The sequence below is a fragment of the Puntigrus tetrazona genome, unplaced genomic scaffold (genome assembly GCF_018831695.1).
Source record: "Puntigrus tetrazona isolate hp1 unplaced genomic scaffold, ASM1883169v1 S000000897, whole genome shotgun sequence".
NCBI lineage: Eukaryota > Metazoa > Chordata > Actinopteri > Cypriniformes > Cyprinidae > Puntigrus > Puntigrus tetrazona.
In genome coordinates, this window is record NW_025048497.1 from 10,872 (window position 1) to 35,000 (window position 24,129).

Consider the following 24,129-nt stretch of genomic DNA (forward strand, 5'->3'; position numbering starts at 1 on the left):
ACTGACCTCTCAGACTAAAAGAGTGACTGACCCTCTCCAGACCAAAGAGTGACTGACCTCCAAAGACCAAAGAGGACTGGACTTCTCCAGACCAAAAGAGTGACTGAGCCACTCCAGACCAAAGAGTGACTGACCTCTCAAGACTAAAAGAGTGACTGACCTCCAGACCAAAGAGTGACTGACCTCTCCCAGACCAAAGAGTGACTGACCGCTCCAGACCAAAGAGTGACTGACCTCTCAAGACCAAAGAGTGACTGGACCGCCTCCAGACCAAAGAGTGAATAATTTCTCCAGGACCAAAGAGTGACTGACCTCTCCAGACCAAAGAGGACTGACCTCACCAGACCAAAGAGTGACTGGACCCTCTCAAGACCAAAGAGTGACTGGACTCTCCATGACCAAAGAGTGACTGACCTCTCAAGACTAAAGAAGTGCACTGACCTTCTCCAGACCAAAGAGAGGACTGACCTCCTCACTGACCTCCCTCCAGACCAAAGAAGTGACTGACTCCTCTCAAGACTACTAAGAGTGACTGACCTCTCCAGACCAAAGAGTGATTGACCTCTCAAGACCAAAGAGGACCAGACCTCTCAGACCAAAGAGTGACTGGGACCTCTCCAGACCAAAGAGTGACTGACCGCCTCCAGACCAAAGAGTGACTGACCTTCTCCAGACCAAAGAGTGACTGGACCTTCTCCAGATCAGATCAAACCAGTTATCACGTATCAGAATGATACCGGGTTCAGTGTTGTTTTTTCTTCATCTATTTTTTTATTTATCAAGAATGTATCTCATTCATAATCAAAAGTCACAGTTAAACATAAATATCTTTTATAACTTTATATTATAAACTAAATTTTTAAAACTTCCTATTCTACCAGAAAAAATACAATGTATCATGAATTGCTCTTTTTAACTTTGTTTTGTTGATCAGTGAATGAGTTTATTTTTCTGATTTCTAGAAGAATCATGTGTGACTCTGAAGACTGGAGGAATGAGGATGAAAACACAGTTGTGCTTTATCAAATAATAAGTTAGAGTTTAACACAGAAAACAGGTATAAGGAAAATGTAACAATCAATCTATTATTACACTATTATTAACACACAAACACCCAAAACAAACTAACAATCATAAAGCTACTAAAACAGATGTCACTGTACTGAATATTGTGTCAAAGCTCGGTTAAATGGAAGCCCAGAGCCCGTGAATAGCGACGTTTGTTTTCATTTATTCTTCTGTACGATATGTGACTCGAACATTGCCACATAAACAACAGCAACATCAAACAACAGGCACTTTCAATAAACACCATGAGGATATTACATTGAAAGATTGCGTCCCTGTGAAGATATTCTGCAACTACATATCAGTATATTATCCCATCCTAACAGAACATACTTCTTCAGCTCCTCTGTGACGATGCTCAGACTAAATCATTTCAGAACATCGACTTGTCTTGTGTACTCAGGTCACATCCTCTTTCATTGGTGATGTTTGGAAGCTAATGTTCGCTCATCACTAGCGATTTGAGTCTTTCTCAGCTCATGCTTTTAGCAGAGCGCACCATTCAACAGGTCTGACCTCAATGTAGGTTCCTGCCAACCCACGCATTTAATCCAAGGATTCATATATAAAGGCAGGAGAATGATGAAAGGATGCAGTCGCCGAACGGCATACCAACAACACACGCCTTAAACAACACGGGCTGCAGAAAGCGAGAGAAAGCAGGCCTCAACCTTTCAACGACGGAACCGTGAGACGGCTGGTTTACAGCAGGTGTGTGTGTGTGTGTGTGAGAGAGAGGTGAACTGGATCCAGCAGCACAGAAGCAGACGAGACAGAGCACAAAGCATGCAGGATAAAGAGAGCGGCGGTGGAGGATGGGTTACTTACATGAGGACTCTCCAGCAACATGGCTGATCCAGGAGCTGTGTGATGGAGGAGAGAGGAGGGATTGGGGTGGGGGGGTGATACACAGCAGGGGTCATCAACGCACAATACAAAATCCAACCGCCTCCAGATGCTGCCGCGCCGCCGCCGACGCCCTCCTGTTGCATCAAAGCTGGGCGCCTCACAGCCTGTCCAGGAGCCGAGCTGGAGCGCTGCAGACCGGGTCTCAGACGAGCAGCTCAGCAAACACCTCAGAGATTTCATTTGTGAGAACCGGACAAACCAGCTGCCAGCTGGATGTTGAGACTGATGCTGATGATGGAGAGAGAGGAGGAACGACAACTCAATCAGGGCGCTCAAGCCGCCAATGCCGCACACACACACACACTCAGTACACGCATCCACACTGAGGCTGCAGAGAGTCACACACACACACACACACACACTGTCAACGACATGATCATAAACACAATCTCACTCCACATCGCTGAGGTCTGACTGTGAACAGAGCTCTCAGTGTTTCAAGCACAACTTCTAAAGTCTTACAAATGTCTCAAGTAGATTCAGAAACACGAGAAAGGCTGTCAAAGTCGCTCGCTTTATCATTTGTTGCCGTGAACTACTACAGATTATTTGAATAACAAACGCATGTGTTTTTTGCTATTAGTCTAATCCGGCAGACAAACTTTTAATATATTAATAATAGTAATAAACGATGCCAAATTCTTTTCTTTTTTTATTTTGATCATTTAATTATATTACAGAGATATAGCTCTTCATGGTGATATCAGAACAGATGTGATTTTTTTTCCACTTTCTTGCCACCGCTAAAATATAAAAATAATTGTAAATAATAATGCATTATAAAATAAACAATAAAAAGAGTTATTAAAAAGCAGCATTTGAATGGACAGAATGAGTGGATCAGTGACAGAAGTAATATGTATAACAGCACATTTCTTACATGAAAGAATCAATCTTTTCACTGCTATCATTCACTCCACACCTGCAATGACACTGAAATGAGCTGCTTTAAGAAAATGCTCGATATTCTCTGTCCATGCAACCATCATTTTGCTGCAGCAGACAAAATGAAACCACTGTGTTCTGCATTTAGTCTCACTTCTGCTCAAATATGACTCATTTATCTGTCAAACAAACTGTTTAGCAAGACTCCAGAAGGATTCGGCTTATGTGCACACTTTAAACTGTAAGTAGCTAACAAATACAATACTAAAAATACAACATAACAATAATAAAAACGAGGTCTTTACTGACACGTGTCGTCCTGTTATTCGGGAACCTGCTTGGAGCCTCATACTTCTAACTTATTAATAAGCTGTTTTTAAAAACACAACAGGAGAAATACAGCTTAACGCGATCATAAGCACTTGATTCTTCGCAGATATGAACCTTGATGACTTTACAAGAACAGTTAGTGCATTTGCTACCACACAACAAAAACAAGTCAAGTTTAAAAAGGAGAAAGACACGATATAATCGTGGGGTTATGAGCTGCATCGCGTGGTTTTATATCGGTGTTCAGCGCGTCACTCGTGTTCAGGGTTTACCTGCAGTCTGATGAAGATCTACTCGATCAACGTGGCACGACAGAAAACAGCAGCAGAAGAAGAAAGACAGCAGACATGACACACAATGAAGACGCACGCCCATCCGCGGTGACTACGCCTTCACGGCGCGCAGGCTCTCGCCCACCGCCACTGATCTTTCTCAGATGATCCTTTTATGCTGTTTTTGAGACTGAAGCACGTATTCTAAGACGCGATCATAAGCAGCAGGTTTGATTTTGTATGTCTGCAGCAAAAGCCAACAATGCACTGAATGAGTCAAATGATCTGTTTTCTACTTGCCCTTTGCAATCATTAAGCTATTAAGTAAAGATCATGTTCCAAGTAGATGCTTTCGCATTTTCTACTGTAGATATGTCGTTCATCATTCAGGATTAGTAACAACTTTAAAGGGCAAACTTTCTAAAAAAATTTATTAGTATTTCACCAAATAGTTTTCTATCCTAACAAACACACACACATCATTGAGAGATTATTTATTCCTGTTTTCAGGTGATATAAACCTCAATTAAAAAGTGACACTGTTTTGTAGCTCCAAGGTTGAGGTTAGTCTGAAGCACTTTTTATTATTTTGTCAAATTTGTCATTCAAGAAAAAAGCAGTTACTTCTGAGAGACATTTTATATCTTCATCTTAAAGTGTGTTGTTTCTTTTTAATTTGGCTTTTTTAAACACTGTTTGAATCAGTAAACGTGTTTTCAAAACGACAAACACAAAAACCTGTGAATGTTTTTTTAAAACCTGTGTCATTTTATTTTTAATTGCTCAGATCCCTTTGTAATGAGTCTGGGGAAATGCAAATAAAAAAATAAACTTTGGTGTAAATATTTATTTCTTTGGTATGACCAAAGAATTCTATATTTTAAACTAAGGTCAAGAATATAACTTATTTATGTGTTATTATTAGAGTCGAGGATCATGGTCCAGAGATGTCGCTATGGCCTTTATTACAACAAATAAAACTACTTTTGAAATTCCTCAAACACTGGTGTACATGGATGTTTCGCATGTAAACTACATGAACTAGAACCATCACGTTGAGGACAGTGTTGCAGCAGAAAGAATGAGCGCAGGGTTTATTATGAGAAAGAGCAGCTGATCTTTTATCTTCGGCCTGGATTTGTGCATGGCGTCGTGGGTCGTGACGTCAGCACGTCCTACCCTCTCGCGAGCGCAGAAACTGGAGCAGCGACAAACTCCTCGCTGGAAATGTTGTTTTAACTTTTTTTCCTGCGTTGTTTGTTGTTTTTCGACCTCAGCCCGGCCGATTTGAAAGACTTTTTCTCGCGGATAGTGTCCGTTTAAATGACGCTTTGTGCTTTAAAGTGGTCGATTCGTACTTTTCCCGGTGTTTTTCCTCATGGATCAGATGGTGACGCGTCAGAATAATTCAGTCTAATAAACGCGTTTCGTTAATTTATATTTTAATAGTACAGCACGTCATCACGCGTCGGCTTTAAGTGTTTATTTAAAAGAAAGTTACGTTTGATTTATTCTGCGCTTGCATGAGGATAATTTAGATTACTCTTACTTTAGCTGCTAATGCTAACTAGCGCAGGCCGCTATTGGAGTTATTTATATATGAGTATTTTGCTATTTATATGGTTTATATGTATATTTGAGTGTATGAATGGCAGTGAGGAATCTGACGGATGTGTTTGAGTTGATCAGTGATGTCTTCTCCATCACTCGGAAGACTCAGATCTCTAGGAATGATGATGTTTCTCTTCATTATAAAGGCCTTGTTTGTTTTCTTTATTTTTCGCTTATTCTTCGTCAGATTTTTTTAAAAAGTGATTCTATGAATTATTTTACTAATGCCGTAGAAGTTTAATGGCTTGACAAACAGTTCACGTCGTGTTTGATATTTTAAATGTGTTAGCTGTGATTGAACTGGACGCAGAGTAGAGGAGAAGCAAACCTACTCAGAATCAAGGTAAAACAAAGCCCGTGATCATCTGCTGTTTTCTTATAGATCTTCACAGAAGATCTCAGCTCCGTTGCTTTGGATGTGAGTCTGTCGTGTCCTGACGTTAAGATAGCCCTGCTCTGTTTCTGATCCGATCTTCTGTCTGTTTCTAATCCTCAGTTCAGAATTAAACTTATTGGTTTTTGTATCACTGCTCTGATCTTCTGTCTGTTATTGAGTCTGATCTTCTGTTTGTTATTGGTCTGATCTTCAAGTCTGTTATTGGTCTGATCTTCCGTCTGTTATTGGTTTTGTATTACTGGTCTGATCTTCTGTCTGTCGCTGGTCTGGTCTTCTGTCTGATAATGGTCTGATCTTCTGTCTGTCGCTGGTCTGGTCTTCTGACTGTCGCTGGTCTGATCTTCTGTCTGTCGCTGGTCTGATCTTCCTGTCTGTCGCTGGTCTGGTCTTCCTGTCTGATAATGGTCTGATCTTATGTCTGTCGCTGGTCTGGTCTTCTGTCTGATAATGGTCTGATCTTCTTTCTGATAATGGTCTGGTCTTCTGTCTGTCGCTGGTCTGGTCTTCTGTCTGATAATGGTCTGGTCTTCTGTCTGTCGCTGGTCTGATCTTCTGTCTGTCGCTGGTCTGGTCTTCTGTCTGATAATGGTCTGGTCTTCTGTCTGTCGCTGGTCTGATCTTCTGTCTGATAATGGTCTGATCTTGTTTGTTACTGCAGTGTTTCCCATACATTGATTTATTTTGTTGCAGCCATACACAGTATCAAAAGCGTTTTCAAAGGCTTTGACTTCGTTGAATAAATATGAGCACAGATTTAAAATTTGGAATCACAATGCGGATGTTTTTATATCACTGTATTTCTGAAGGAATCTGATTGTCTTCATATAATTTTGGATATCATTTTAATTTCATCTTGCGTGTAATACCTGATGAAACGGCGTCGCTTTGAGTATAGCTGTTACCGTGGAAACCTCCTCTACTGCTTCAGTAGCGCTTCCCGCTGGCAGAGAATGAGTTTGCATTTATATGTGTCGTCACTCTGTCTGTGGGAAACACTGTACTGGTCTGATCTTCAGTCTGTTTCTGGTTCTGAAGGTCTAGTCCAGAGCTTGTGCTAATGCTGTGCTGTCTGTCTGTAGATGATGCGAGGTGATGCCCACCATCAGCGAGGCCGAGGTCGGTCGGCAATGTGAGGCGCTCTGGGCCCCGGCTCTCCCGTCCAGACGGACTCTGAGGGCCACTTTGAGTCTCTGATGGTGTCTATGCTGGAGGAGAGGGACCGACTGCTGGACACGCTCGAGAGACACAGGAGAACCTGTGTGTGACGCTTGGGGCAAACTCCGCGAGATCAGCCACGAGAGACTCCCTGCAGAGACAGCTCAACAGTGCCCTTCCGCGAGTGACTCATGTCCGTCGTAACGCTCATCGGTTACCTCGTATTTATACAGAGCTTTTAATAATCCATATCTAGACCAAAATCTAACGATGAAGCTGTAGTTCACTGACAAGCTACACGAAACTGTCAGTAATGCGAGACCGATTTAATTAAGCAATTATGAAATTAAATCATTCTGCAATTATGAAAAGCTTGTTTTGTAGCTTGTCAATGAACTATTTTCTTTAGTAGATGGTGCTTCATCTGAAGATGCTTCTGTATATCATCGAGCTCTTCCTGGTGGCTTTGAGTCAGATAATACATTTGGAAAAGCAAAAACGCATTGCAAACATGAGAAGCATTTATGGACCTCTTGTCCTACAAAAACACAAAGCTTTATTCCAAATTCTCTTAGCACTGTATTATATATATATAAGCTTTTTTGTAATGAAAAATGAACTCAAGTAAAACATATATATATATATATATATAAGTCGTAGTCCCGTGTTTATCGGTCCATGAAAGCAGTTCAATCTCCTGATTCCTGGAACATCATCTTTTGAGAGTTTCTCTGGCCTTCGGGTGGAGTTAGCTGCTGAAGGATGGGTTGTGTCTAATGGATCGCTGTATCTCAGAAACCCCGTTTCTTTATGCCTCAAGGAATTCGCTGCTCTTACTGAAGGAAGTGAACATGTCATGAGCAGCTGCTGGAGCGAGAGGAGGAGATCGCCGAGCTGAAAGCAGAAAGAAACAACACACGTGTGAGTTCTCTCAGACATCGCTCTTACATTAGTGCTGTTTATGTTATATTTTCTTTGCAACAGAAGCCTGTTATTGGCTGTCATATGACTGGCAGTCATTAATCCCCTGTTTTAGTCTCATCACAGTCATGGACCTTTTCCACATGTCTGGTTTATAGCAGTGAACGGGAGACTGCCACACAAACATTTTTCCGTTCCCATTGGCTCAGAAAACCAAAGAAAACATTTTCATGACTTTCAAAAAAGAAAAATTTGAAAAAGTGAAACTGATAATTGCAGTCAGAAGAGAAAACCATGTCCAGGTCCCACAGACCCTGTATTAAACACCCCTAAGAGCTGAATACACAACCTTTCCATTGAGGTCTGCTTAACCGTCAGGCTAGGGACAGCTTTTTAAAAATCTAAAATTTGAGGGTGATTTTGATAATTTTTTTGGCCTAATGGAAAAATTGATCATTTTGATCCATTCAGTGTATTTCTACAAATACAGCTGTGCTGCTGATGACTGGCGTCTGTGCTCCAGGATCAAGTGTAGTACATGGTTTAGTGTTTATTTTAAAAGCGAAATCTTCTTTAAGTCTGAGCGTGATCTGTGTTGTTCAGTTGTTGCTGGAGCATCTGGAGTGTCTGGTGTCTCGTCACGGCGCTCTGAGGATGACCGTGGTCAAGCGCCAGGCTCAGTCTCCGCCGGCGTCTCCAGCGGGTGGAGGTGCTCAAGGCGCTCAAGTCTCTCTTCGAGCACCACAAAGCTCTGGGCGAGAGAAGGTACTGCGTCAGGAAGCTCAGGGGTGTGTTTGGTGTGTTTGCGGTGTGCTCACGAGCGGTGTGTTTGCTCGGTCAGGTGAGAGGCGTCTGCGGGTGGCTCTGGAGAGATGCAGTATGCTGGAGGAGCAGCTCACGGTCGCTCATAAGAGGTAAGAACACTGCAACGATTAATCAACGACTTTCACAGATTAATCAATTGGTTTTGTCGGTATTATTCAGCTTTAAATAGTGAAACATTCTCATTTACCTTTTAATTTTCTATATGAAAAACTCATTTCTCATCCTGTCTAACATCTTCTATTAAATCCTTTGGATGTGGGAAAAAATAGGATTTTATTTTTGTGTAAATTATTTTATTAAAAACATCAGCTCTCTAAAATGACCTTTATAGTGTTATGAGAATCAAAACTGTCCTGAACTAGATTAAGCTTTAATCTATATGCAGCGATACTGTCACTTTAATATAAGTTTTTGCATTTACTAATAAAAAAAGATTGATTCAGAATAGTTAACACTATTAACTACAGTTTTTCCTTCAGTGAATTTTTAGCTTGCATCTTATTAATAGTTAGTGCGGTAGTTAAGTTCAGGATGTAGAATAAACCAGTAATATGTGCTTGAGTAATACTAATAAATGGCTAATATTCTAGCAATATGCATTTTAATAAGCAACTTATAGGTGTAACGATAAAATAAAGTGTTAACCAAAGATTTTATCATTAGCTGGTTGCACACTGGATAACTGCTTCATAACAGAAAATGAAGTTTTAAAATGTTTTATAATCTAAAGCTGCTAGCTTTAAATCCGTCTCTTTATAAATACACACTGCTTGACCTTAGTGTCGTTTGCAGAGCTCATGCAGGCATCTCTATATTGCTATGATCTACTTACAGTGTGCTACGGTCCACACCGCTCAAACCACTTCACTGCAGCTCTTACAATGAGAGCAAAAATATTTGGCCATTTTTATTGTCTACGTTGTCGGTAATGTGGGTTAAGACTTGTTTCTGGACTGTCGTAGCTGGCGTTTCTCAAGGAGCAGAGCAATCAGAAGAAGGGGATGATTGATGGATCAGAATTGAATCACAGCTCTGATGCAGCACCGAACACTAACGGCAAGGTGAACACCACACGACCAGAACATACACGCTTCAGGATGTCTTCAGAAGAGTCATAGATATGATGATGAACATAGATGTAATTAACATGAGTGTACCTTCTGGATCTTTACGTAACCAGAATTGGTTTATTTGGTTAAAAAAATCACTCTGAGCGATATTTTCAACAAAATAAAATCATCAGGATACCACGGCTCAAATTTGAGCCATAAAAAAATCTTAAACTGTAGAAGAAAATCTTTAAAAGATCTTAAATTTGGAGACGGAAAGATGAAATTGTGAGAATTAAACTGAATTTGTTGAATATGAGTGCTTTCATTTCAAAGTGTGCTGCTGTGTTTCTTGCTCTTACCAGAAAAACAGTCCTACTTTTGTTTTTACGAAAGCGCCATCTGCAGGATAAGAATGAATGCGTTTTCAATGAGCCTGTTTCTCTTCAGACCACGTGTGAAAATCAACCGTGTTTTTACCTGTAAACACAGAGCTGTAAGGTGAACCTGTGGAGCGATAAGAAGATAAAGCATTATATATGTAGATCAATATAATAATTAGATTATTGTTTAAATTAATAGTGATGAGTACTTTTGACTTAAAATGATCTAAAGGCTAAAATTAAGAGTTTTATAGGACTGAAAACTGTCCGAACTTTTTACGGTTTGATGTCACTACCCTGTTCGATTTAGGATTAATTTTATTTGTGCAGTTAAATTCTTACGTTTGAGCTTAAATCTTTGAGCATAAAGCCTGAATTCAATGACAGGCTTTGTTGAGCACACTGGCAGGTCCTTGAAGACTTCAGATCCAAGTGTAAAGCGGTGTGTGTTTCCAGCAGCGCTTGTCGGACGGCTCTATGGGTGCCGAGGAGGATTGTGGGAAGGACGGCGAGCTGCAGGAGGCCATGGACAGACAGAGTAAGGAGCTCCTGCACCTGAGGGAGCGTGTGGCGTCTCTCTGCGGCCGCGTCGCTGAGCTGGAGGAGGATCTGGACACGGCCCGCCAAAGACCTCATCAAGTCTGGAGGACATCAGCAGCCGCCTGCAGAGAGACTTCACGAGAGGTACGTCTGAGCAGAGCCTTCATCTGCAGAGGAACGAGCTCGCAGTGTGTGTGTGTGACCGTCTCGTGTGTGTTCTTCTCTCAGTCTCTGGCTCAGAAGGAGGACATGGAGGAGAGGATCACCACGCTGGAGAAGCGCTACCTTGCAGCTCAGAGAGAAGCCACGTCTGTCCACGACCTCAACGATAAACTGGAGAACGAGATCGCCAACAAAGACTCGCTGGTCTGCCAGGTGTGCTCTCTGAGAAACAGAGCCCTGCTGGTCAAATGAGTCTGAATACACTCCGCTCTGGTTTACAGCAAAAACAAGTGAAGAAGTTCGGTCGAATTTGAGTTCTGTTTTTACAAAAATATATATTTTTGATGTGCTCCAATTAGTAATTAAGCATCTATTCTGACTCATTTTGCCAGAACAGGTCAAACTTACTGCTGCAGTGTATCAGTGACTGTCCATGTTTGTGATTAACCAGTCTTCATGGATCATGAGTTCGGTGTGTGTGTGTGTGTAGATGGAGGAGAAGGTTCGTCAGCTGCAGGAGCGTCTGGAACTGGCGGGCAGAGCTGCAGCAGACTCTGCGTAAGGCTGAAACGCTGCCGGAGGTGGAGGCCGAGCTGGCTCAGAGGTTGTGGCCCTCACTAAGGTACCTCTCTCACACACTCTCTCTCACACACACACACGCAGTCTGTGTTCTATAAGAATACTGCGGTGATATTTGACTGATAAGTGTTACAGTGGCAGTAGTTTTTGTTTAGTGTGCGGCGTCAGAAACAGAATTTTGATCTGTGTTTCATGTAAAACAGCACACACACATTCTGTCCTGATTATTTGTGATCAAAGGATCCCACAAAACAACTTTGGCATTTTCTTTCCTAATTTTTGCACAGAAGATCTGTATTCAAGACATCTTCTGTGTGCAAAAAAACACAATGTGATCCTCATTTTTTCACTATGGTACTTAAGACCGCTCATCTTCTAACATGTTCCTGGCGTGAAGGAGTGTGTGTTGTAGAGAGACGATCAATCACACAAGTACTTTATTTAGTGAATAGTGTGACAGCAGCAACACACACACACACACACACACTGAGGATCTGTTTTAACACCGTAATGAAGACACTGTGGTGTTTTTACCTGCTGCATCTTCACTTCACTGTTGTCCGCTTCCTTTTCTTCTCCTCGGTGTGTCGTTTCTGGTGTTCCTCTCCTCCTCTGTATATGACTGCAGCTCTGTCTGTCTGTCTCTCTCTCTCTCTCTCTCTCTCTCTGTGTGTGTGTGTGTGTGTGTGTGTGTGTAGCCCTCTGCGTGCAGTGTCTCTCAGGACAGTCGCTCACAGATGAAGGTACACAAGTTCACGCTGTCGTTCTGTCTCAGGATTAGGGCTGTCAAAATGGCTTGAAAAACTAAATTAAATTTTGCTCTTAAATATGATCAATGTTCTAATTACACTAAAACTTGAAAGGCATAAATTAATGTTGAAAAAAGATTTTGATGATTTTTGCTCTGAGGCCACGAGGGCAAACTGTTTCAATACGACTATCTCTAAGAAAGTGCATCATGTTTATAAACCAAATAGAAATAAGTTGCCGAAGCTATTAAATATGATCATAAGCGTGTTCTGTGGCTTGGTTTAGTTTTTTGCGTAAACCTGTGCATTGATTTGATTTAAATGAGCAACGAAGCAGCGGTTCTAAAACTCGAATGAAGCGTTTTTGCATTAGAATGCAGATTTATATTTTAAATTTGATCAATATTTATAATTCGAATTTTTATTTGACAGCCTTGCCCGGATCCCCAATTCAAGTGATTTTCTAGTCGTAGTACTTGGGCCAAAACAATCAGCGCAAAGTGACTCATTAAAGCACATGAGCACATTAAAAGTAATCCGAACAGAAACAAAGCTCTCCTGTGGGCGAGTACTCGACTGGCCGGTCACTTGCGCTCATCCTGATTCTCCTGATGATGATGGTGGTGTCGTTGGCGTTCTTCACTAAGTGAGCGTTCTGCTCGTCACAGCATGAAGAACCGCTCTCTCTCGTGGGTCTGTGGCTGTAGTTTCTCATGTTCTGTCTCTGCAGGCGGAGGAGCGTCATGGGAGCGTGGAGGAGCGTCTCCGGCAGATGGAGGCTCAGCTGGAGGAGAAGAACCAGGAGCTGCTCCGGGTGAGTGATCTTCAGACCTTCGAGCAACAGCACCAACTCAATCAGATTACCTTTGACTGACAGCTCTGGGGTTGCCATGTTGAGAGAATTCAGGAGTGAGTGAGTGTTGTGCGTGAGCGTGATCTTACTGTAGTTCTAGATTAAATCTCAACATGTTTACTCATCACTGCGCATAAAACCTAGGGCTGTCAGTCGATTAACATCTTTGTATCTAATTACTGGGTGCTGCAATTAATCTAATTAATCGCTAACTAAATTTGGCTGTGAAAATACCCCAAAAGATAATTTAATCTATTAAATGTTTAAGATGAAATGACGTAACATAAGGTGTGGAACATAAAAGAAGATCAGTAGAAAACATCAGAGTATTTTTCTACCTTCTTTTATATTGTTCAAAATCAAGTCATTCAGGTTTGAAACAACATGAGGGTTTTTTAATATAAATAATATAAATACTCTAAAACTTAAAGGAGGTGGCAGTAAAAGTCTTTGATTCGATTTGTTTAAACCTCTGATTTATTCGGGGTTGAGTACATGGTTCTTTATGAATGGGCTCCTGATTCATTGATTCGTTCAAAGCACAGATTCATTCAGAATCTAGACAGCGCTGTGTTGCTCACTGATACACAACAGTCCTGCTGTGACTTTAAAGGTAATAAATTCTTTGGCAAAAATAAACAAAAGCATGATATTGTGCTTAAAATATAGCACACTATTAACTTCTAATTTACTGAACGCTTGTATAAAATCACATCTGCGTTCATGTTTTTTGTGATTTAAAAATAGCACTCATGTCATATCAGTAATCACACAATATAAATATAAAAGAACTCATACATGGGCATTTTTGCCCCAATATCTTGAATTTTAGGGCATTTATGTAGTTGTTGCCCTTCATCATATTAATCAGCAGAGAACTGTATGAAATGCTGTACCGGTCTGGAGGCGGGGCCAGTGCATTAACTGCTTTAAAATATTTGACTATTTTCATAACTAATCAAGTTAACACATTGACAGCCCTGATTTATATATTTAAAAAATTATTTGAATTAATGAATAATGAACTATTTCTTAAGATGAATAAAAAGTCAAATACAATCTTGAAATATACAAACCTGCAGTAATTCAATTTGTAAAAAGTAGGTAAGTAATGTGATTAGTTTTTTTTTTTTTTTTTTTGCGAGTAACACCAAACTTTCCCGAACACTGTCTGATAGTCGTCAGTCATATAAACACCACGACTGCTTCCCTTTTAGTGGTGTTTTAAGGCCCGTCAGCGAGAGAAGATGAGCGAAGAGCACAACAAGCGCCTGTCGGAGGCGGTGGACAAGCTGCTGTCCGAGTCCAACGAGAGGCTTCAGCTGCACCTGAAGGAGCGCGCATGACGGCGCTGGAGGACAAGGTACTCCTCTCTGCTGCGCCCTCGCTGACACCTCAGCTCTTTTATGAGGCCCCTGACTTCTGTTTTGATGGCATTGAGCGCATATATTTTTATATTACATATATTTTCAATAAATATAGATTTAGGGCTTGATTTAGGACTTGTCATAACTGATTACAGAGTGAAGAAGATGCTGTCTCTTAGTGTATCATGTATTATACAGTTCATAGTGATCATCCCTATCCTCTTGTTAGTGAAGAGCAGAGCACGTTTCTTAGAAAACCGGGCGATGGGCAATATAAAACTGATATAATTTCATTTATTTTGATTAATATTTTAGAAATGTTAAATCATTTGAAAATGGATTAAAATATAAATGTGTGAAGTGAACATTACATTCAGCCCACAGTGAAAATAACATGAATATAGCGGTGGGTGAATTAATAAAACTAGTTTTAAATTCAAGACGCAGTGAGATGAAATCGTTTCAAAACCAAGTAATCATGGCTGTTTGCTGATATTTCAGATTTTGAGAAGCCTTTAGTAATTTGTAGGGAATTTTTAGCTTTATTTGAACTGTGTGTAATTATAATGTTTTTTACATCAAGGTGTATGCTGTGCCTAAAAGCTTTCTTAATGGTTTCACTAATAGTGCTGTATGTCTAATGATCCAGCTGATCAGGTCCTGCAGGCTGGAAGTAATGCTGCGTTCACACCTCGTCGTAATTACCTAATTCTCAACACGTGACACTGAACTTGATGCTGTTCACGACCAAATGAAGGGATATTACAGCTATAAAATACAAGTAGCATTTGCTATAAAAGTGTTATTACATATTTATATTTATTTCTGTAGTTTAAGACACGGCTAGCCTAGATATCTAACTCTGTGCTGCATGTCTTGGGTTTATGTTCACATTATATTTGTATGAAAGCATCTACATTGGTAAAAGTCAATTACACCAATAAAAAACAAACAAATATAAAATAACTGAATTAATTACATTGTACTACTGGAAGTGTCACTATTTCTCTGTAGTTCTGTGTGAGGTGCAGGGCTCTCAGAGAAACTCTCAGACCTGAACAATGTTATCAAGTTGGTTTCTCGTAATTACGCTAATTATGGTATGGAATGAACGCACCTTAAGTACTGAATAAATATAATTTAAAACAACTATTTTTGAAATTTCAACTCCACTAGAGTTAAACAGATGAGTTTTACCGTTTTTGAACCCATTCAGCAGATCCCAGAGTCTGGCGATCTTTTAGCTGAAGCTTAGCATAGATCATTGAGTCTGATTAGACCATTAGCATCTTGCTCAAAAATGACATTATTTTCCAGGTCGATATGGCTGGGAACTATACTCTCATTCTGGCCTGATGACCAAGAAACAGTATTATTACGCAGCACCTGAAAATCATTCCCAGCGTTTTCATGCACTGTGTAATATTACTGTGCCTGCTGCAGCCCTTACAGCTGAGTGAGTGTGTGCTTCCTAGCCATCTCAGCCTAGAAAATCCAATTCAATGATCTATGCTAAGCTAAGCTACAAGTTTTATCTCCAGACCCGGAGATCGGCTGAATAGATTCAAAAACGGTAAAACTTAACCGCAGGACTTGATTCCCTTGGTTATGATTCTCAGACGGATCGGTCTTTAACTTAACATTCTTAACTAAAAAGTTCTCAGTTGTTCTTTTCATCTTCTCCACTCTGCTCTATACCCGCTTGTCTGTGTGTGTGTCTGTGTGTGTGTGTCTGTGTGTGTGTGTGTGTGTGTGTGTGTGTGTGTGTGTGTGTCTGTGTGTGTGTGTGTGTGTGTGTGTGTGTGTGTGTGTGTGTGTGTGTGTGTGTGTCTGTGTGTGTGTCTGTGTGTGTGTCTGTGTGTGTGTCTGTGTGTGTGTCTGTGTGTGTGTGTGTGTGTGTGTCTGTCTGTGTGTGTGTGTCTGTGTGTGTGTGTCTGTCTGTGTGTGTGTGTGTCTGTCTGTGTGTGTGTCTGTCTGTGTGTGTCTGTCTGTGTGTGTGTGTGTGTGTGTGTGTGTGTGTGTGTGTGTGTGTGTGTGTGTGTGTGTGTGTGTGTGTGTGTGTGTGTGTCTGTGTGTGTGTGTCTGTCTGTGTGTGTGTGTGTGTGTGTGTGTGTCTGTCTGTGTGTGTGTCTGTCTGTGTGTGTGTCTGTCTGTGTGTGTGTGTCTGTGTGTGTGTGTGTGTGTGTGTGTCTGTCTGTGTGTGTGTCTGTCTGTGTGTGTGTGTGTGTGTGTGTGTGTGTCTGTGTGTGTGTGTGTCTGTCTGTGTGTGTGTGTCTGTCTGTGTGTGTGTGTGTGTCTGTGTGTCTGTCTGTCTGTCTGTGTGTGTGTGTCTGTCTGTGTGTGTGTGTGTGTCTGTCTGTGTGTGTGTGTGTGTCTGTCTGTGTGTGTGTGTGTGTCTGTCTGTGTGTGTGTGTCTGTCTGTGTGTGTGTGTGTCTGTGTGTGTGTGTGTGTGTGTGTGTGTGTGTGTGTGTCTGTCTGTGTCTGTCTGTGTCTGTCTGTGTCTGTCTGTGTCTGTCTGTGTCTGTCTGTGTCTGTCTGTGTCTGTCTGTGTCTGTCTGTGTGTGTCTGTGTGTGTCTGTGTGTGTGTGTGTAGAACGCTCTGATCCGGGATCTGGAGCACACCAAGAAGCTGATAGAAGAGGCTCATCACGAGAAGGTAAGCGTGTGCCTGTCACTGACTCTGCTCCGCTCTGATGGTGTTTGTTCATGACCGTGGTTCTGTTTCCTCAGGAGCAGCTGCTGATCCAGATCGAGACCATGAGGACCGAACACGAGCGCGGTCGCAGCCGGAGCAACTCTCTGCTGCATCATGGGTAACTCCAGGGCGTTAATGAGAGTCAGCCAGACCGTCGTCGGAGCTTTGCTCTGACCGGGCTTTGTCTCGCAGGCGCGCACGCGCGGACTTCAGATACCGGTGTCTGTGTCGTCCAGCGATGGACAGTCACTACAGCGGGCGCTGGTCCTCAGACGACCTCAGAAGGGCGCGCGTGTCTGCGCTCGAGACGAGCCCTCCAAGGTGAGCTCTGTCAGGACAGAGAAGACATCCTCGTGTGTTCAATCACATATAAACACGTGCGGCTTGGACAACTAAGAAACATACAGTTTAAACACCCTCCCTATAGTTTAGGAAGTGGTTTTAAAATATGATAAAAACTCATCTTGATAATGTCAGGTAACTTTGATAGAAAGGTATGTAATGAATTAGGTTGAATATCTGTCAGCTGTTAAATTTAAAAACACAATTAGATAAAACCCACGTAGCTCAACCAATTACCAAGCAATGCTTAATTCTTTAAGATTACATTAAGAATCAAAAAAATACATCTTCAGACATTTTATATAAAAAAATTTATATAGAACTTTATATAAAAAATTTGCTTAGAACTAAAATTGACAAACGTGAGATCAAAAATGATTCAGGTGCAGACGCTGGATGAGCAGGAGTGGGACCGGTTGCAGCAGGCTAGTGTTCTGGCTAACGTGGCTCACGCGTTTGAGAGCGACATGGACATGTCAGACGTGGAGGACGACAGAGAGACGGTCTTCAGCTCCATGGACCTGCTGTCTCCTGCTGGTCAGGCAGACGCTCAGACCCTTGCCCTGATGCTGCAGGAGCAGCTGGACGCCATTAACAACGAGATACGGTACACTTCCCACAATCCCTCACTTAGGACCATGCTTGAATGACCATGCGCTAACTTCTCACAAGACTGATGTAGTATTTCTCAGTCAAATTCAAAAACATTGTGGCTTGATGCCTTGGTTTATGTCTCACTAACTGGTCTGTTGATGAACCGAATGTTTACTACGTGTGTGTGTGTGTGTGTGTGTGTGGCTGCAGGATGATCCAGGAGGAGAAGGAGAACACCGCTCTGAGAGCTGAGGAGATCGAGAGCCGTGTGGGCAGCGGAGAGGATCTGGGCGGCCGCTTCCGCTCCATGACCTCCCTCCAGCCCTCCTTCCACAGCTCCTCTCCGCCCGGATCCGGTCACTCCACGCCCCGCCGGCCCTCACACAGCCCCAGCCGCGAGCTGGACCGCATGGGGGTCATGACCCTGGTGAGCCTGCTCTGTGTGTGTGTGTGTGTCCAGCGTTACTCTGAGCCGTGTGTAGTCGTGTGTGTGTAGTCGTGTGTGTGTGTGTGTGTGTGTGTGTGTGTGTCCGTCCAGCGTTACTCTGAGCCGTGTGTCCTGAGGGGTGTGTGTAGTTGTGTGTGTGTGTGTGTGTGTGTGTTTGTGTGTGTGTGTGTGTGTGTCCAGCGTTACTCTGAGGGGTGTGTGTAGTAATGTGTGTGTGTGTGTGTGTGTGTGTGTGTGTGTGTGTGTGTCCGTCCAGCGTTACTCTGAGCCGTGTGTCCTGAGGGGTGTAGTGTACAGCAGTCCTCTGCTGACCTGTGCTCCTGTGTTTCTGGAGGTATCGTCTACAACTGACCGAATGATTGTGTGCTTTTCAAAAATAAAACCCTAGACTTTCTCTCTCTGTGGAAGCTGTACAGGAAGTTTACTGAAGGACTTCCTGCTCCATTCCCTCGACGAGTCAGCGAGGAAATGAGCAATTAGAGCTAAACGCCCTTTTACTCTGGACTCTTAGCTGATGAACCTGCGCTTTCATTTTATGAATTCATAATTAGGTTTAAATAATGCCATTGAAGGGTTAGTTCACCCAAGAAAGGATCCTGGGAATATGAGACACTTTTCTTTCAGATGAATCCAATCAGAGTTAGATCAGAACTTGTCCTGGCTCTTCTAAACTTTCCAGAGAAAGCATCACGCATCAGCATCACGTGACGCACAGAAATCACAAGATCATCAAACGAACATAATCACAATGTAATAAACTCCGGGAAGACACTGATGGATCGCAGAAACCTTTGGTGCTCTTCAAAGAGTCTTTGCATCTCTATTGCATTTATCAAGACATCTAATCTTTTTCTATATATTTATGTATTAGTTTAAATTCATATTTAGATATTTTTCACTGAAGTAATTGGTTTAAAAATGAGTGTTTTATTTACACCGATAACAATAACTACAAAAATAACAATATTATTTTCCACATCAGCGTTCATCTGTAAGTACTTCAAACTCTCCAGCTCTTTATAGCAGGATGGATTCTGATTGGCTGTCAGTGTTTGCATCATTCATTAGCTGCATTCCAACAATATAATGCCTTTATGATTATAGCTGTGGTGAGAACTCAGATTTTTATAATTATATCTTCATCATTATCTTTAGTTCTCGTGCTTGGTGTTAATGTCCAGAGTGAATGGTCGTCCGTGTGTGTGTGTGTGTGTGTGTGTGTGTGTGTGTGTGTGTGTGTGTGTGTGTGTGTGTGTGTGAGAGATCCTCTTCTGCATGACCCCAGCGATGATGTTCTCATGCGTTCCTCAGTGTGTTTGCGTGTCTCTGAATCTTTCTGCTGCTAGGCTGCTGTTCACCTGCTTCTGTGCTTAAATATGAAACGCTGCTAACTTCCTGTTTCTTCTTTCTCCGTTTGCTTGCGCTTCCAACAGCCTAGCGATTTGCGGAAGCATCGTAGGAAGGTAATCTAGAGCATGTGTAAGATCTAGCTGTTATATTCATGTTAGTATGTAGAGGTCTGCTTACAGCGCGTGCACACACACACACACTCACTCAGACATAGACACACACACACACAGACAGACAGACACACACACCACACACACACACACACACACTCAGACACACACAGACTAATATCAGCATCTACCCAAGCCCAGACACACAAGAGATGGACAGTTCTAAAAGGGAAGTTTTCTAAATGCATGTTCTCGATCTTATAGTGAAGGATTCTTGCATGCATTTGTTTTGGCCTCGTGATCAAAACATCATAACTGCATCTGTCAGTGAAGTCATGTGATCCGCTTAAACTCCGCCTCTTTCTTACAATCCACTGCTAATCACATCCGCTCTCTGTCCAATCAGTGAGGAGAACACCACCAAGTCCCGCACCATATTTGTGATACGACACACACAGCAAAACAAAAGCTCTGTTGATTCTGTTGATCATGTTGTGTTGAACGCTGCTGTTAAGTGCCTGTGTTTGTGTTTAGTGCGCACAAGATGATAAAGCCACGATCAGATGTGAGACGTCTCCTCCGTCCACACCGTCCTCCTCCAGACTCCATAAAGGAGCCCTGCACACCTCCAGCCACGAGGACATCCGGGACATCCGGGGGTGAGTCTCACACCGCTGCCAGTGTAGTGATGAGCGCTAGCACAGGAGCCGAGCTGTGACCGTGTGTGTGTGTGTGTGTGTGTGTCCAGCGCCGGGCTGCAGGACGGAGCGGGCAGCAATCCCAGCAGCAGCAACAGCAGTCAGGACTCGCTCAACAAAGGAGCCAAGAAGAAGAGCATCAAGTCCTCCATCGGACGACTGTTTGCCAAGAAAGAGAAGGGCCGGCCCAGTCCGGCGGGGAAAGAGTCTCCGGGGCCAGGTCTAATAATATGATACTCTCATCATACCTGATAAGAAAGTCAAAATAAAGAATTAAAAAAGAGTGATTTTAGGAAACATGATACAGAATATCTGACTCTGGAGCACAAAACATAAGGGTCAGTATTTGAGCAAAAAAATCTAAATATTGTCTTTAAAGTTCTCAGCAAATGATTATTACTAATCAAAAATGACGTTTTGATATATTTGCAGTGGGACATTTACCAAATATCTTCATGGAACGTGATCTTTACTTAAAATTATACTTTTCTCTTTTTAATGCCAAACATCATGATATTGATTCATATATTGTTGTCTTTTGTACAAATATCTCTGATGTGCTGAGGACTGCTTCTGTGCTCCAGAGACACTTTTGATTATAATAATGTACAAGTAAATGTTAAAAAGAACGTTTAGATCATTTTAGCTTGAAGCACTTTTCATTCTTAGTTTAGCTCGTATACTAAACTGATATTAACAGAGAGTGCATTCCTGTAAAGTGATGTGAGTTCTGTTCTTAAAATGAAATGTGGATTAATCTTGGTTTGCACTGATTCTCCCGACTGAACTGACACTGGAATAGAAATGAACTGAAAATACTGAATATTATGAGACACATTTGATCTGTCACTGTAAAGCATTTTAAATACTTTTAAATACATTTTGACCTGTAAAAAAAAAAGCAGTTCATGATTATCCAGTAAAATAATCTAAGCCTGTTTTTAATTGAATGATAACTTGTGTGTGTGTCTGTGTGTGTGTCTGTGTGTGTGTCTGTGTGTGTGTCTGTGTGTGTGTCTGTGTGTGTGTCTGTGTGTGTGTCTGTGTGTGTGTCTGTCTGTCTCTGTCCGTGTGTGTCCGTGTGTCTGTCTGTCTATCTGTCTATCTGTCTCTGTGTGTGTCTGTGTGTCTGTCTGTGTGTCTGTCTGTCTGTCTGTCTGTCTGTCTCTGTCTGTGTGTGTCTGTCTGTCTGTGTCTGTGTCTGTGTCTGTGTCTGTGTGTGTGTGTGTGTGTGTGTGTGTGTGTTTCAGCGCTGGCAGGAACCCCTGACGGAGGAAGCTCTCAGGACACCATGACGCTTGGAAAGCTAGGCGGCCCTGCAGAGAAGAACCGAAAACTGCAGAAAAAGTGAGTGACACGGAAGTAGTGTCTAAAACAGGAAGTAGAAAGGAGTCGAGTCCATCCTGTTTCCCCGCCATCATCTCTGCTTCTGTTCAATCTCAGTTTTGTTCACAGTGAAATGAGATCTGTTGTGATTCATGTCTGCTTCCCATCAGTCTCTCAGTGGCTCATCATGCTTGTTTTCCCTCCTCTCTCCTCACACACTCTTTCGTAGCACAAAGTCAGGGTAAGTGACCGTCGTGATGCATGATGGGAATGAAACCCTGCACGTCTCGGGCTTGCTGTGATGCGCTGGAGCTCTGCTAATAAAGCTTTCCCTGCTACGCCTGCTGCGCTAACACCAAGATCTCCCCATACCTTCATATCACCCTATGAAGTGATGACCAAATAAAAAAGACCAAAAAATGGACTTCTTGCACTTAAAGATAAATTAAATAGAGTTTAAATTAAGAGCTTCAACCCATGATCTGAAGACTCTTTTTTGTTATATATTTTTTGTTATATATTGTCTCGCATTAAACTCACGCTGATGTTTAAGAAAGTCAATTTAGAATATAATCATAAAAAAATGACACAATTACACAAAACAATTGCAATATTAATAAAAATGAGTATTTTATAGGTATATTATTTTTGCTTTACACTACAGTATTGCAATTGCAATATTTCTTTAATAATTTCTAGATTTGAAAGAGATATTTTGAATTTGGACTGTATTTAAGCTTCCAGACGTCTTCTCTGCTGAAATGCATTCTGGGTCTCGTTCGGACTGTGGTTTAGTCCCGGTCTCTTCATTCTTCTGATGCATGTTTGTCTGCCTTCTCCTTTCATCTTAATACTCCAGTATTAGAGGAACGTAAACGAGCTGAGAATGAGATGTTCCCTTCAGAAGATGAACGAAACATCTTGTTTAGAGAAGAATGAAGAAAATGGGTTTGTGAGGAATAGAAAATGAGTCTATCCTGACAAAACGAGACCGATCCCCAAAACAGAGAGGCAGGGCGCGTGTCCCTTCATCGAGCAGCGGTGACTGACGGGTGTTTCTGGTGGTGTTTTGAGGGTGGAGGTGAAGTGTGTGTTCTGTGTTTGCAGACACGAGCTGCTGGAGGAAGCCTGTCGTCAGGGTCTGCCCTTCGCTCAGTGGGACGGGCCCACGGTGGTGGTGTGGCTGGAGGTAAGAGCACCTTCATCATCATCATCACTGTCACACACGATGACATGATAGTCACCACAGGACACTGACTTCTGAAGAGGTGTCTGGCTGGACGGGGGAGCTCTTTCAGGATTGTTAGACCTTTTTCTGCAAACGTGAGACATAGAGTTCATCAGTAGCTAGAAGATCACCAGCATTCATCTCATTGGTTGTTGTTTTCTCTCAGCTCTATTTTGTTTATTTTTTGATAAAATACATTAAATACATAAACACATACCTCGACTATACATATATGTCCTATCACTTATAAAATGCAGATGCATAGATACCGGAGGAGTTAAGGGCACTAACTATCTTACAGTAAGTGTTGAGAAAACTAGTGGACTGTAGGCTGGATTTATGGTGTCTTTCAGGACTGTGAAACATAGATCAATCAATAGCGGCAAGATTACAAGCAGTGATGTGTGTCTTCTCTCAGCTGTGTTCTTGTTCTTGTCTTCTTCTCTCAGCTGTGGGTGGGGATGCCAGCGTGGTACGTAGCGGCGTGTCGTGCTAACGTGAAGAGCGGAGCCATCATGTCTGCTCTGTCCGACACCGAGATCCAGCGCGAGATCGGCATCAGTAACCCTCTCCACCGCCTCAAACTACGGCTGGCCATCCAGGAGATCATGTCTCTGACCAGCCCGTCAGCGCCACCTACCTCCAGAACGGTACGACTCTCTCTCTGTGAGGTTAATAAACCTGTGTGCTAATATCAGACTCGGTTCACAGGAAATGACGCTCGTGAATCATCTGATCGCATCTTCACAAACTTTCTTCAACAAAAGAGAAAATTCTGTAACACTTTATTTTAAGGTGTCTCTGTTACATGCCTGTATTTATGCTTATATTAATTATGGTGATAAATACAAGTAACCCTAATCATAACCGTATAGTTATATATTAGATGAATCTATAATTACACTGTAACGAGAACGCCATGAAATAGTGTAACTGAATTATTAGTATTGTAATTTTAACCTAGTAATGTAAAATAATTTTTTTCTTAGTGCGTTTTATTTTTTATATACATATATATTTTTTGTAGTAGTAGTAGTAGTATCAATACATAAAAATAAACTTTCTGCCAGATTTGCAGCCCTGTAAACATCTACAACAAACCTGGATTTTTTTGTTGATTATGCTTTAATTTAAAAATAAATTGCCAGAAAAGAAGAAAAAGTTTTTTCTCTGGATCATCTGAGGGTTGTTTGTGATTCAGGCGTCTCGACGTGAAGTGCTCAGGTTTGTGTCGTGACACAGTTATTGGTGAATCTGTTGATTTTACCGCAGGACGTGTGTG

At 41.9% G+C, this 24,129-nt stretch overlaps 1 protein-coding gene and 1 pseudogene across 1 annotated transcript in view; both read left to right on the forward strand.

Moving 5' to 3' along the window:
- Positions 1-6,554: 6,554 nt before the first annotated feature.
- LOC122335803 lies at positions 6,555-8,466 on the forward strand (annotated as a pseudogene).
- A 726-nt stretch (positions 8,467-9,192) lies between these two features.
- The window catches only part of LOC122335804 (liprin-alpha-1-like), a 20,897-nt gene continuing 5,960 nt past the window's right edge, over positions 9,193-24,129 (forward strand). The window contains 23 exon segments of the mRNA XM_043233606.1: positions 9,193-9,216; positions 9,336-9,434; positions 10,265-10,489; positions 10,574-10,720; positions 10,998-11,041; positions 11,043-11,129; positions 11,715-11,718; positions 11,785-11,829; positions 12,566-12,649; positions 13,918-14,025; positions 14,028-14,051; positions 16,650-16,712; positions 16,787-16,882; positions 16,965-17,072; positions 17,477-17,700; positions 17,898-18,114; positions 19,569-19,598; positions 20,130-20,254; positions 20,344-20,513; positions 21,544-21,640; positions 21,849-21,860; positions 22,727-22,808; positions 23,297-23,497. Coding sequence (XP_043089541.1) covers positions 9,193-9,216; positions 9,336-9,434; positions 10,265-10,489; positions 10,574-10,720; positions 10,998-11,041; positions 11,043-11,129; positions 11,715-11,718; positions 11,785-11,829; positions 12,566-12,649; positions 13,918-14,025; positions 14,028-14,051; positions 16,650-16,712; positions 16,787-16,882; positions 16,965-17,072; positions 17,477-17,700; positions 17,898-18,114; positions 19,569-19,598; positions 20,130-20,254; positions 20,344-20,513; positions 21,544-21,640; positions 21,849-21,860; positions 22,727-22,808; positions 23,297-23,497 — 2,316 coding nt within the window.